Source organism: Saccopteryx leptura, chromosome 13, assembly GCF_036850995.1.
Source record: "Saccopteryx leptura isolate mSacLep1 chromosome 13, mSacLep1_pri_phased_curated, whole genome shotgun sequence".
In the NCBI taxonomy this organism is placed as follows: domain Eukaryota; kingdom Metazoa; phylum Chordata; class Mammalia; order Chiroptera; family Emballonuridae; genus Saccopteryx; species Saccopteryx leptura.
Genome location: NC_089515.1, coordinates 26843844 through 26857531, shown reverse-complemented (window position 1 = coordinate 26857531; position 13688 = coordinate 26843844). Strand labels below are relative to the sequence as shown.

General features: G+C 58.6%; 1 protein-coding gene across 12 annotated transcripts in view; it reads left to right on the top strand.

The window, feature by feature from the left end:
- PAX2 (paired box 2) overlaps positions 1-13688 on the top strand; it is a 95002-nt gene that overhangs the window by 4224 nt on the left and 77090 nt on the right. For 4 of the 12 annotated variants that reach the window (XM_066355212.1, XM_066355218.1, XM_066355207.1 and 1 more), the window contains exons 1-3: positions 5675-6412; positions 9910-10078; positions 10864-11061. In XM_066355212.1, coding sequence (XP_066211309.1) covers positions 6370-6412; positions 9910-10078; positions 10864-11061 — 410 coding nt within the window. In that variant the 5' untranslated portion in view covers positions 5675-6369. Of the gene's footprint in view, positions 1-104; positions 2365-5674; positions 6413-9909; positions 10079-10863; positions 11062-13688 lie in introns of those variants that run through there. The other 8 variants (XM_066355219.1, XM_066355209.1, XM_066355211.1 and 5 more) reach the window with 5 other exon arrangements.

Below are 13688 nucleotides of genomic sequence, written 5' to 3'. Positions count from 1 at the left end.
CCAGGTCAGGATGCGGGCTCAAGGCCTGGTTGAAAAGCGAGTTAATCATTACTTCACCACCGACAGAGCCTCACTCAAACTCTCTCACCCAGGATTGGGGAGGAACCTGGGAAGGGGTACTCGGCCGGGTGGGAACCTCAGCTTCTCTCAAACCAGCTTCCGCAGGCCTTCCGGAGACAGGTGCCTTCTCCGTGCCTCAGCACCCCTTTCCTATCCTTTTCTTCCCCCTTCCACACCTCCCCTTGGTCTGGCCTCCTCGCACCGTCTCCTCTCCGCTCTGGCTTTGGCAGGTTGACTGCAGGTCCTGGGAGGACCAACTTTCTTTGTTTGGAACCGGACTGGATGGGATTTCCTTCCCCAAGTCTACGCCAACCGGCCAGCTACTCCCGACGGTTTTGGCAGACTGGCCCAAAGGGGATCGCGCCAGAGGCCACAATTAACCCGGCTGTTGGGGTGGGGGTGGGGAGTTTAACTGATCTTCTAGCAGCTGTGCTGGTGCAGGCGGGCGGGCGGGCAAGCGAGCACGAAGAAGTGGTCATGGTGGAGTGGCTGGAAAGCTAGAGCAGAGTGGTAAACGTGGACGAGGTGTGATATAGTCCGTGGAAACGGAAAACACCCTGAACAGGAGGAACACAGGAAGGGAGACAGTGAGGGACCCTCTAGTTACCTTTATAAGATAGAAGTTGGATGGAAAATGCCATCCCCTGCCTTGCCTAAAGGCCCAAATCGCTCCCTTCCCTCTCTGTGCAAGGTCAAGGGTTCAGGAAGCTAGGCACTTACTTATTCCTTCATTTGCTATGGAAATATTTGGTTTTCAAAATGCTTTCCTATTGGCTAGCTCCACAGAGTAGGCAAGACAGGTGTATTATCCCTATTTTACAGGCGAAAAAACTGAGGCTCAAAGAGGCAAAGGGACCATACAGGTGGTGGCTGCTGTCCCTTCCCATGGGCTGTGGGGTGAGTAGTTCCTTTAGCTGTGCAGAGGGTGAAGGAATTGGCTCTGTCCAGGTTTGACCAGCGCCTCACTGGGCCTTTTGCCCTATAGACCTGCTGGCCCAGTTTCTCCTGGCTTGACTGTTTTTTTCTGCGCCAGTGGGGTGGCCCCCCGACAGCAGCCACCTGGCAGGCCCGTGCCGCTAAGAGGCGGCTTTGGTGGCCAAGTGGCTTGCATTGCTTGCATTGTCGTTTCCCTTCAAAGGGGCTGCGAAGGGACAGGCAGGTCGCTAGGACCTCTTGTGAGGAGAAGCCGGGTTAGAGGGGGGAGGGGCCGAGGAGGATAAAGGCGCAGCACGTGCGCCCCGCCACCACAGGACCAACAGACCGAGCGGGCGTGGCCGGCGGGGAGTCTGGCCCCCCGGGCTTCACGCAGGAAGCCCAAATATTGGGAACAAAAGCGGGAAAAGAAAAGTGAGAGCAGGAGGGAGGGAGGGAGCGAGGAAGCAGAAATTAGGGGGTCTTAAATAAAAAAAAGAAAGGAAAGAAAGTAGCTTTAGGGGGAATGTGCCGTGGAGTGTGAAATTGCAGCCCATGGTGCTCCATATTGTACCAGAAGCTCTTCCAAAAAAAAAAAAAAAACCACACACACACACAAAAACCGTCCTCCAACGTGACCAGAGGGCTAGGGAGGGGGAGGGGCAGGGAGAGAATGGGGAGGAGGAGGAGAAACAGCCGGGCAAGAGCTGGTCAGGTCGAGCTGGAGAGGGGCCGGATGCACGTGCCCACTGCCTGGAATCCGATCTCCGAGTGAGCGCCCCGGGGTGCGCTGGGGCCCTTGGGGCAAGTGGGCTGCGGGCGTCCTGGACTTGGATTGTTAGACGAACTTTTTACTTTCTGTTCTTTTTTTGCGGTGGTGACGACTTTCAAAACTGGGAATAATTCGAAAAAGGAGCTCAGCTGCAGAGCACTACCCTTTTCTCTTCCCTCCCCCGTTTCTGCTTCTCTTCCCTTCGGACTAGTTTTCCCCCCTTGGTTCTAAACAGCTTCTTTCCCCCCCTGAACTTGAATGCGTTTAATTTGGTCCGCGCTGTGGGAAGCATTTCCTAGGGAGAAACATTTAATTTCGGAATTTCTAATCCCCTCCCTGAGAGCCCAGGCCCTGGCTCCCCTCGCTGCTTTCCCCGGGAGGCGTCAGGAGTTAGAGGAGGAAGACAAGCCCAGGCCACCTGGGCGGGGCGCTCTGGGAGGCTCCCGTGTCCTTTCAAGGTCCCCCGAGACCCAGCTGAACTACTCGAGGTCGGGTGCCAGGTCCCCAGGTCAGGGCCCTGCCTGTGGAAGGGAGGCAGCCACACCTCTGCTTTTTCTCACCCGGGCAGAAAGCCCTGGGCCAGGGACCGAAACTAGAACATGACCAGAAGGATCGCAAAGGTAGCGAGCGGGTGCAATTCGGGGCAACGGAGTGTTTCCAAGAGCCCTTCGCTTCGTGGGCTCTGCCCAGAAATGCCTTTGGGAGTTTGGGGTGATACTCGAGCTTGGCTTGGCTTGGGGGGCTGTGTACACTGTGGGAGAGGTGAGAGGAGCTCAAGGGGGACCATCGCCTCCCGGACACCTACACTCTGACAGAGCAGGCTCCAGACACTGGGGACTCAGGCGAGCCCAGCTTTGCCGGAGGAAGGAGGCAAGGGCAGGGGCGCTGGGCGCCAAGCAGGACTGTCAGGAAAGGGAGAGAAGGCAAAGGAGCGGAGGGAGATCCACAGGGAAGATTTATTGGGCAGATCAGATGCACAGAGGCGGCTAATGAAGCAAATCCCGAGATGGGTATCTGAGCAACTCCCCAAAAGTTTATTTGCCTTTAAATTTCCGCAGGGAGGCGGGCGCCTTGTTTGAAGTGTAAATGCCCCTAGGTTGGGGGGTGGAAAGGCTGCTTTGAAAACACCAGAGAGAAAAGGTTCATTTAGAGGCAGACGGGGGAAAAGCAACCAACCCTGACAGGTCAGAGCCCGGGTTGTGTTTGGGGTTGAGTTGTTTTCTTTTTCTCTTTCTTTTCCTCTTTCCTCTTTTTTCTTCCCCTTTCCCCTTTCTTGTTTTTTCCTTCTCTACCAGGCTCTATAGAAGAAAAAAAGGGAAGAACAAGAAAGGGAGCATCAGAGGGAGAGGCCAGCTCTTCAGCCTGGAGCCCTGGGAGAAGGCAGAGCCTTGGCTAAAAGCACCAGGGAGCAGGGCTCTGACTTTCTAGACCCAGGAAGGGCTGGAGCTAAGGAGGAAGGTGTCAGGGGCTGGCCTGGTGGGAGGGTGAGCGTCCCAGCTAGTGTCATACTGGGTGGAGAAAGGGTCCCAGGAGGGGCTGGGGTGCGTTGAGTAGGTGGAGTTCTGAATCTCAGGGGCTGCCTGGGAATTAGACTATCATAGAAAGGTCTTCACTTCTTAAGGGGTACATGTGAAGGATAGATGTGTAAGGACAACTTCTCGTATGCTTTGTAAATCAAGTATCCTTCTTTACAAAAGGTGAAAGTGCCTCTTAGAAATGCCTGTTGTCTGCACCCACACTTCATCATCATATGTGTAACATAGGGATGTGTCCCTCTGGTTCTAGAAAAATCTGAGTCTTGGTGTGGAGAGGAATCTTCCCACAGTCTTGCTCCTACAATAGTTCAGCCTCCCCCGAGACAACTTCCTGGACCACGTCTTCCTGGGAGACGTGGGGCAAAGGACTCCTGGAGTTCTGGGTTCTGAGTTTCTCGTAGTAAGGACCCTTCCTCCTTCATGCTCCGCCTCTGCCCCCCCCCCCCATTTTGGGGACCTCCCTGAAGACAGCCCGACGCTGTGCCAGCTGACCTTTTACCTCCAGGCCAGGGAGCGGGAGACTTCCCCTGTAGGCTGCAAGAACTGTTTTCCTTTTTCACTTCCCACACAAAGTTAGTGCGTGTTCGTGGGGTTGTGAGGCCAAAGCAAACCCGGGAGCGCCATCTGCAGGTCTCGAGAGGAAGAGACTGACCTTCGGGGCCGGACCCTTCGCCTTCAACCTCCCGCCCCGGGGAGTCATCTTGGTAACCCAAGGGAAGTGGAGATGGGGGCTGCGAGGGACGAGGCAGGTGGGGAGGAGATTTTTCTGCCAGAAGTGACTCCGCAGGTGGATTAAAGCGAATCGGGCTCGGGCTGATGATCCAGGAAGTAGGGCGAATGTTAGGATCCTAGCAGACCGGGTCCTCACGGAGTGGGCGACTCGGAACCTTGTCGGACTGAGACTGACCCTAGGATTAAGGGCGCCCCGAAACGTGGGTACAGGAGGCCCAGTAGGAGTCTCCTCCCGGTGAGTCGGGAAGGTGCGGACCCCCATCTCGGCTGCCGCCTGGGCTCCGGCCAGCCGGCCAGTGGCGTGAGTCCGCGGCGCCTCTGCGGGAGCCCGGGTCTGCAAGGGGCCGGAGGAGCCCCGAGACCGGGAGGCTGGGGCGCAGCGCGGGCTTCCCCGAGCCGCCCTTCAGCAGACCCAGGGAAGCGGGGGGGAGGGAGTGACGGAGGGAGAGAGAGTTAAAACATCAGCTGAAGTGCCAAGATGATTTATGAGACGAGGGAAAAATATTTCATAAAGATCTCCTGGATATTCTGTACTTAACCAGTTAGGAGACAAAGGGCCTGCCTCTCCTGCCTGGTGCGTGCGAGCGGACCCGAGCGGGAGAGGGAGCAAGTGCGGGCGAGGGCCGCGGGGCTGGACTCGCGGCTCCTGCAGGAGCGGGGCCTGGCCGCGCGCGCTGCGCGCCCTGGGCGAGCTCGGGGTCCGCGGAGCCGGCCGCGGCGGCGCTCAGCCTCACTAGCAGCCTCTTCTCCCCAGCCGGGGAGAACCCGGGTTGGTCTCTCCCGCGTTCTCTGACGCCAGCGGCCCGCCGCTCTGCACCGTCCCCCTCCCGAGCCCTCCTCCCGGGCCACCCCAGGGGCCCAGTCCTCGGGCTCTGCTGCTGTCTGTCGGGTCCCACGGAGGCACGCGGGTCCACGTCTTAGGTCTCCACTTCAATTCTGCACAGACCCCAATGGGCAGGGGAGTTAGGGGAGCCCTATGCGCAGCCGCGCGTGGGACGGGAGAGGACTGACCGCCGGGCACTTTGCCCCGGAATGAGAATTAGGGGTGCGTGGGTGGGGAGGTACCTTAGGAGGGAAAGGCGAAAGGGAAGGACCAGATAGAGGAAGGAAGAACCAGGACGGAGCGGAAGGGAACTCAGAGCGGAAAGTAGGGGGGTTGAGGACTAGGGATGCGGACCCGGCTCGGGGCGGCGTGGCCCACGCGGGCACCGGCCGAGGGATGGCAGGGCCGGGTGAGTTGGGACTTCCAGTGTGGCTTCCGAGCGCGTTGCGCCGCGCGGCCCTCTGTCGACGCTTGAATATTCATTGGACTGGCCGCTCTTTATCCTTATCTAACGTTTATCTTATCGGCGAGTTTCGTTTCTCAGTGTAGTTTTAATCCCGGGCTCCCCTCTCCCCTCCTCCTGTCCCGCTCTCCTCCCTCCTGCTCCCTTCGCCCGCCGCTCCCTCCTCCTTCCCGCTTCCCCCTCCCCTGCCCGCCCCTCGCCGGCACCGGAGTGACAGGCGCGGGGCCCTCCTCGCCGGAGCTCGGGGCTCCGGCGCTGGCGAATCACAGAGTGGTGGAATCTATTGCCTTTGTCTGACAAGTCATCCATCTCCCAGCGCGGGGAGGGGGAGGAGGTCTGGAGGGGACTTTGCAGCTTTTAGAGAGAGACACCCCGGGAGCCGAGGCTCCAGTCTCCGGCCGAGTCTCCTCGCAGCCGCAACGCACCCGGGGCCAGCCCCGCGCTGCCGGCGCCGCTCGGCTCCCTCCCTGCCTGCCGGCCCCGCGGCCGCGGCGGCGAGCGCCTGCCTTTTCCGGGGGCGGGGGCCCGGCTCGCGCTCTCCCCTCCCAGAGGCACCCGCTCGGACATCCCAAGGATTGCTGCTACTTCTCTACCAACTTCGCCAACTCACCGGCACTTGGAGCGGCCCGACTGCCCGCCCGATGCCCTCGGGCCGCCCCAGCTCCTCGCCCTCTCCGACTGCCGCCTCTCAGATGACCGGGTTCCGAAGGAGCTGAGCGAGCCGCCGCCCCATCCCAGCCTCCGCCCCGGCCGTAGCGCCCGCGCGCGCCATGCGCCCCCAGGTCCCTGCGGCCCGGCCCGCCGCCTCGGGGCCGTTCTGCTGACGGCCCAGCCCCGCGCCCCGACGGTGGGAAGTTGCGGCCGCTGCGGTGGCCAGTTCTGGCCGGCCAGGGAGGAGTCCCCGCCGAGAGAGCAGCGCCGCGGCCCCCTGCCCCCGTGCGCCCCCCAGCAGCTGGGCGCCCGCTCACCCCCAACCCCCACCGTCCCTCCCTTTTCTCCTCAAGTCCTGAAGTTGAGTTTGAGAGGCGACACGGCGGCGGCGGCCGCGCTGCTCCCGCTCCTCTGCCTCCCCATGGATATGCACTGCAAAGCAGACCCTTTCTCCGCGATGCACCGTGAGTACCCGCGCCCGGCCTCTGTCCCAGCTCGGGGCTCCCCGTCCCAACCCGGTTCCGTCCTGGCGTGGCACTGGTCCCCGGTGCTCAGGTCCCACATTGGAGGCCACACTGGCTTCTCCCCGTCTCCCTGTTCGTTCCTCCTCTTTCATTTCCCAGTGTTTCTAAAGCCTTCGGTCTCTCTCCTGCGTTCTGTCACCCATACCTCTCTACCTGCCTACCTCCCTTTCCTGGTGCCCATCACCCGCCTTCCTTCCTCTCACGTGCTTCTTCTGGAGTCTTGGATCCGTCCCCCCACTCCCTCCGGAACCCCATTCCCTGGTCACCCTCTTGCCAGAGACGGGGGACTCAGGGGCTGGCAGTTTTCAGGGTTTGTGTTGTGTTTTCTCTATCTCCTCTCTCTCCCTCCTTCTCTCCTTGTTTGCCTACTTCTTCCTCCCTGTATCTCTACCTTTCTCCTACTTAGCGTGCGGGTGTCTAGGATAAGACTCAGAGCACGAGCAGCCTCAGTGTCAGGACAACTAGGCAGAAGAGTCTGGGGGGTGCCCTGGATGGGGGGGGTGCCCCCTTCTGACCCTCAGCTCCCAGCGCCTCCTCGCCCTGCCAGCCCGGCCGAGGCTTCTTGTAGGCTAGCTCGAAAGACTTACTTTTCTTTTCTTTCCTACCCCCTCTCGCTTTCCCCTTCTCTTCCTTCTTGAGTTGGGAGTCTGAGATTGGCAGGATATGGTGGTCATCTTTCTTCGCCTCTCCCAGGGAGATGCTCTAAAAACAAAGAGAGGGGCTCCAAGGAGAAATCGAAGTCAGCAAGAGATGGAGTAGAGGAAGCTTCCAGGAGGCACCTGGGCAGAGCAGAGCTCTGCTTCTATTTCTGGAGGCTCCTTGCCCACCTCCCACTCCCTGGTGCAGACGGCTGAGCCAGTGGGCTGGCCGGTGGGTAGGCAAAGGGAGAAAATACAGGAGAAAGAACAAAAGGAAGGCAAATGCCAACGATGAGGAGTGGAAGAGAGAAATCCTAACACGGGAAGGAAGTAAAAGAGAGAAAACAGAAAAGATGTGACCAAAAAATAAAATAAAATAAAAAAGAAGTGGGAAGAAAAGAAACAAATAAAAAAAAGAAATGAAGTTATTTTAATTAAATTTTAATTTAATTCATGTTGTATGTCTTAAGCTTGGAAAACAGATTTTTTTTCCAGGCTTTTTTTTTTAAAGCTAGATTCAAAATAAAAACATCTCCTCCTTTGTAGATTAATAATTAAGGATGATTTGTAACTTTTCACATGGAAACTTTTTAGAACTAGCTTGGATCTGTGCTTCGGATAAGAGCCAGGGAGGATGAGCTGAGTTTTTCTCTAAGCGTATTATTTAGTGTTAACAGGGGGAGCTTTAAAAAAAGACCCCTGGAATAAAATCTATTTTTCTAAATAATATCCAAGCACAGGAAACCCGAGTCAGGGGCCTCGGGCTGCCGCGAGTCTCCGCGAGCCAGGCCAGAAATGCGGGCTTCTTTTCCGAGCGGGTGGACCCGGGTCTGCGCGCCGTCTCCGTGCAGCCCGCCGGCCTCTGCGCTCGGGCCGACCCCGCGGGGACCCGCCGAGTCCCGGCCGCCCAGGGGCGCCACCTTGAAACCTCAGGGGAAGCCGGGCGAGCTCCCGCAGGCGGTCGGAGTGAGGGGAGACCCGCGCGGCCGGAGCCGCAGCCGCAGCCGGAGCCGCAGCCGGAGTCGCGCCGGCGGCGGCGCGCAGCCCAGGCCCCGCTCAGGGTCCGCTCCGGCCCCGGCCCCGGACTCCCGCCGCGGCCCCTTCCGTCCCCACCCCTGAGATCGGGGATGAGGGGCCGGGCCCGCAGCCCGGGGAGGCTGAATTATTCATCTCTAATCTGCCCGCAGCTGCCGCCTTTTCATCCCGGTAACGCGAGTTCTCCCGGGGCCTGAATTATTGATGGCCGGGTCGGCGGGCGGGAGGGCGAGGAGCGGGGCCGGAGGCGGGGAGCCGGTGGGGACGGGGTCGGGGGTGGAATAAGGGGTCCCGGACCCTCCGGCCTCCAGACCCGAGGCCTCTCCCCGGGGTTTGCGCGCCTGCGCTCCGGGTCCCCCCAGAAGGGGACGGGAAGGAACTGAGCGGGACGCAGGTGTCCCCGCTTTCTCCGAAAGTCGCCTGAGGCCGGTAGGGCAGGGGCTGCGGGCTGCCGGTCCGGTCCGGCCCAACTCGACCGCCAGCAGTCTCTGCGTCCGGATGGATCAGTCCCTGCGGCTGAGGGCTGGTCGCTCCGGGCGCAGGGTTTCTAGCCCGCGCTAGGCCAGGGACAGCGGCCGGGCAGCGCCTTGGGGCCCGGTGTCCGGTGGCCACCTGGGCTCGGAGGCTGGGAGCCCGGACCGGAGTCCGGGAGGAGGCCCGGCGCCTCCTCTTCGCCGGGCGAGCAGATGCCCTGCTTGCGCGGTGTCCGCACCGCTGCGAGGTTTCAGGGGTCAGAGGACGCGCAGACCCGGTGTGGCTGCCCAGGGCTCCCCGCGAGCCCTCAGCCTGCAGAGCGACCTGTCCCCGGCGGCCTGGGCAGGCGGCGGCCCGGAGCCCGGAGCCCGGAGCCCGGAGCCCGGAGCCTGGCGCGGCGCGACAAGCGGGCAGCCCCCGCAGCCCGCGCTCCCGGCTGCTGCCACCGGCGCGGGGTCGCTCCCCGCGGCCTCGTCTCCGAGCGCAGCCGGCTCTCTGCCTCTCAGCCCTCCCGCCTCCGCCGGGCTTTCTCTGAACTTCAGACACTAGAGAGGCGAGAGGGAGCTATGGACCTCCAGATATCTGAAGATAAAAAAGGAAAGGAAAACTCCCAATAATAATAATAATAATAATAATAATAATAATAATAATAATAATAAAAAGAACAAAACAAAAACACAGAGAAAGAGGTAGGAAAACTCTAATTCGATTAAAAATAAACACAAGGAAAAAGGTAGAGAGCAAACCCGGGACGTCGAGGACTAGGGGTGTCCCTGTCTGTGTTCAGGGTCGCCCGGGCCCACACCCCAGAAGCGCCCGCTCTCGAGCACGGCGCCCCGCACACACCCGCAGCCCCATCCTGCCTGCGGCTCAGGCGGGATCCGCGCCGCGCAGGTTCCAGCCTCAGCCCGGCCCTTCCTTTCTTTTCCATCCTCTTCCGCTGGCATTCATTTCCCCTCTGCTGTTTTCCCCGCTTCTCCTCTCTTTTTCTTGCCCTGCGTCTCCCTTCCTTCCTTCCTTCCCTTCCTCCCTTGTGTCTCACTGGGCTCTGAGCTGCGCTCTTTCCCAGCCCCCCGCCCGGCACCCGAGGCCCCGCGCCCCTGCCCGCCCGTGGGCGCCGATTCCCCACCCTCCGCGCCGCGGGCCGCGGGCCACCCTCTCTCCCACTGCTCCCGGAACGTGCCCCTCTGCTCTGTCCGCTCCCTTCACACGTCCTGGGCCGCGAACCCTGACTAATGGCTGGTCCCTACCGCGTGTGGGGTGTTGTGTTTTTTTCTTGTCTCTCCCCAGCAGGGCACGGGGGTGTGAACCAGCTCGGGGGGGTGTTTGTGAACGGCCGGCCCCTGCCCGACGTGGTGAGGCAGCGCATCGTGGAGCTAGCCCACCAGGGTGTGCGGCCCTGCGACATCTCCCGGCAGTTGCGGGTCAGCCACGGCTGTGTCAGCAAAATCTTGGGCAGGTGAGGGCCTCGGAGCTGCCCCAGGGAGATGCTCTGCTTCCTACCCTGCCGTCTGGGGGTCTCCAGTCCGAAGACTTGGCTAAAAGTTGAGGGTGCCAACGGGACATGGAAATGCGTCACTGGGGGTGGCAGGAGACGCCTGGAGAGCTGCTCCCTTTGCAGAGGGCTGCGGCCCCAGGAGCGAGAGTGGAGCAGGGTCATCCAGCGCCTGCCTAGCTCCGGGGTCCTCACGGGGAGGCAACCAGATTCCCCTCTTCAGAAAGGGGCAGGGGACACCTCTTCTAGCACTTCTGCGGACTGGGAGATTGGAGAAATAGGGAGAGGAGCGAAAGCAGGTCCCAAGATGAGAAACATCAGTATTGGGGAGGCAGAAGGAGGGCCTTGGTTCCCACACTTAGGGTGTCTGCACTTAGTGGGAAAGGTCTGGAGGTGGTGCCTCAGCCCCGGTCTGCCCCGGCCTGGAAGTGCTGTTCCTCTCGCTCTTCTCGAATGCAAGGTCGGGCTTTCACTCATAGGGGCGCCTATTCGGGTTGGTGTGCACCCAGCCCTTGGCATGACTGCCTCCCGGGAGGCAGTGTTCCCCCCCCTCCCCCTCATCCTGCGTTGTGTCCCTCCCTCGCCCTAGCCAAGCTCCCTCTGGAAGCCGGCTCAGCCACGCTGGGCCTTTTCCGTCTGCGAGACTGCCTTGGGCGGGAGCTTGGCTCAGCGCTCTGGCTCCAGAACCTACAGCCCCCTGCCCTTGCCAGGCCACTTCTCGCTGACCCCCCGCGGCCTTCCTCGCACAGGTACTACGAGACTGGCAGCATCAAGCCTGGAGTGATAGGTGGCTCCAAGCCCAAAGTGGCAACCCCCAAAGTGGTGGACAAGATTGCTGAATACAAGAGACAGAACCCAACTATGTTTGCCTGGGAAATCCGTGACCGGCTCCTGGCTGAGGGCATCTGCGACAATGACACCGTGCCCAGCGTCTCTTCCATCAACAGGTGAGCAAGTCACCCTGAGCTGCAGGGCAGGACTCCAGCTCCCAGCTCCTGCCCACCGAGGCACCCCACCATGTGATCCTGGGATCTTGGTTCTTTCTCCAGCCTCTGCCGTTTTCCCCCACTCCTAGTCCTTAAGTCTTTGGGCAGGGAGAGGGCACCTGGGAGGTAGAAAGATAGACAGACAGACAGGGCTGTCTCCAGCTTAGGACTGGGTATTCCCTGCCAGGTTTCTCCCGCCGGCGTCCTGGAAATGAATCCAACTGTTTGTGGTAATTAAGACTCCAAGATTAAGCGCCTCGGTATCTAGAGACAATCACAGCCCACAGCCGAAGCCTTTAAAATGACCAGTGTCTATTCATCGCCTCCAAACAGACTTCCCTTTCTAAAAGCATGCTCCCTTCCCCAGGGGCAACAGCCTGTCCTGGCTCCCCTACCCTCCCTGCCAACTCCCACAAAGCTTGCCTCCCCGGAGCCCGGGCCTTGCTAGCCAGCTTCGCACAAATTTCCGGCCTACAAGCAGAAGTGTCCAGGCCTGTGGAGCAAATGCCAACCACTAGCCAGCAATTGGCAGGGACTAGAGAAGCTGGACAAGGAGAGAGATGCCAGTCAGGGAGAACTCTGGATGCTGAGGCTGAAATGTAGGAGATGCCTCTAACCACCTGGAGGGCCTTTGTCCAGGCCTAAGAGCATACTGATGACAGGCTCAGGCACATGGGGATGACACAGGCTGGAGTCAGCTTGACATATCATAGCGGAAGATTGGCTCCCAATCTCAATGCCACTCCAGCACGTCCCCTGAAAGAACACATGTGCACACTCTATCCGTGTATATAATACCTAGCCAGCGTGCAAATGTGTCTATCTGTCATGGGTACAGCACACATAACCAGCAGTTGGATGTAGCAATCCAGGATGGCTTCAACATCACAGAACTGTAAAACCTGATGCTAACAGAGACCCTGTACAAGTTCCAGAAAACCTTGGCCAGCCTTTCAACCCCTACCCCCCATTTTAAGGCAAATCCCCAAATGAGATGAGGGTTAAGGGTTTCATACCCTTGTTATTCTTTGCACTCTTCTTCAATGGCTCATTATCAGGACAACTAATAATTCAGATGGTGCCCTTTTCTGAAACTGGCATCACATATCAAGGTTCTGTGGGGTTTTTAAAAAATATTTTGCAAATGATATGGAATTATCCCAAATCATCCTGAAAACAGCAGGTAAAATTAGCTAGTAGAATGTACCTTGGCTAAAGAAGATTCCCTCTGCCACACTCGTGCTGTAACGTACTGCAAGGCGACCCCAGAAATTATCCCAGTGTGTGCCATCTGTATTAAAATGGTTATTCAGTTATGAACAGGGTAACATAATACTGATCAGCTCATTATACACCCTCCAAAAACCCTCCAGCTCCCTGGGCCTGGCTCAGCTAGGTATTGAAAGCATAGCGTTTGACATTCAGACACCTTCCAAAGGAGCTGGAGAAAGACACTGGGTGGTTTGGGAGAGGAATGAGTCTTTTGCATTTAAAATCCAGAGGAGGAGACTGGGGAAGCTTTGAGGCTGAGGCAGGAGTGGTGGTTAGGGAAGAAAAGGGGACAAGGTATTGTCTTCTGAGCCACCTGGAGATTTCGCCTCTTGCCTGGCTGCTGGTGCTTGAAGTTGGGAATGAAGTTTTGGGAGGAGAGCGTCTATGAGGTGAAGTGGTGCTGGGGCTGAGTGATGGTGTTCTGGAGATCATTAAAGAGAAATGCTCTTGTCAGTGATGGGATTTGCTTCGGAGGAGCCCAAGCCATGTACAGGCAAGACAGTTTAAAAGTTTGGGAATGCTCTCATCCTGAAAAGTCATGGAGAACAGGGGACAGGTGACCCCAAGACCAAACTCCAGAGGCCGTGAGGTGCATCTGTCAGAACTGGGAGAAAAAGTGAGTCTCCATTTGATGAGAGTGTGAAAAAGAACCACCTCAGCTTGACTGCCCTGACAGCTGCAAAATCTGCTCTGTGGAGTCCTGTCCCCTGAGGAGCATGGAGGCTTTCTTTGGTTTGGAGAAATAGCCATCAGTGGGCAGGTGTTGCTGTTGATGGAGAGGAGGTGAGAGGAGGGGAACAGGGAAGCCACTGGCGACATGGGCAGGCAGCCCTGGGTCAGCAGTTAGGCTCCCCAGCTTGCTTTGTCAACAAAGAGCATGAGGGTATTCTCAATTTTGCTTTGAGTCAGAATCCTATCATGGTTACTATTTTAGAAAGAATTCTGGGAGCTTCCCAGTGTGCTGCCGAGTCATGGCTGGAGGGATGTATCTGGGTCCCGTGCCCTGAGCAGCGACCCTGTAGGTGCTTTGCTCTGAAGGGGGAAGGGTTATCTGAGATGTGTTATTTCACCCCGAAGCCTGATAACAGCAGGTGTTTCTGTTGGTGCTGGTGATGTCAGGAATTTGGGAAGTCTCACTCACTGTGCGAAGAGCCTGGAAATTTTTCCCTGTGCAGAACATGTGGTGCATTGGGGAATAGGCAGTTCTTGAGTTGAGCTTTACTGTTGGTGAGATGCCCACATGTGTCGAGTACTTACTTTATAACCGTTATGAGTAAGTGTGTACATGTGCCGGTGTTTGGCAAGAAAGGATGTCC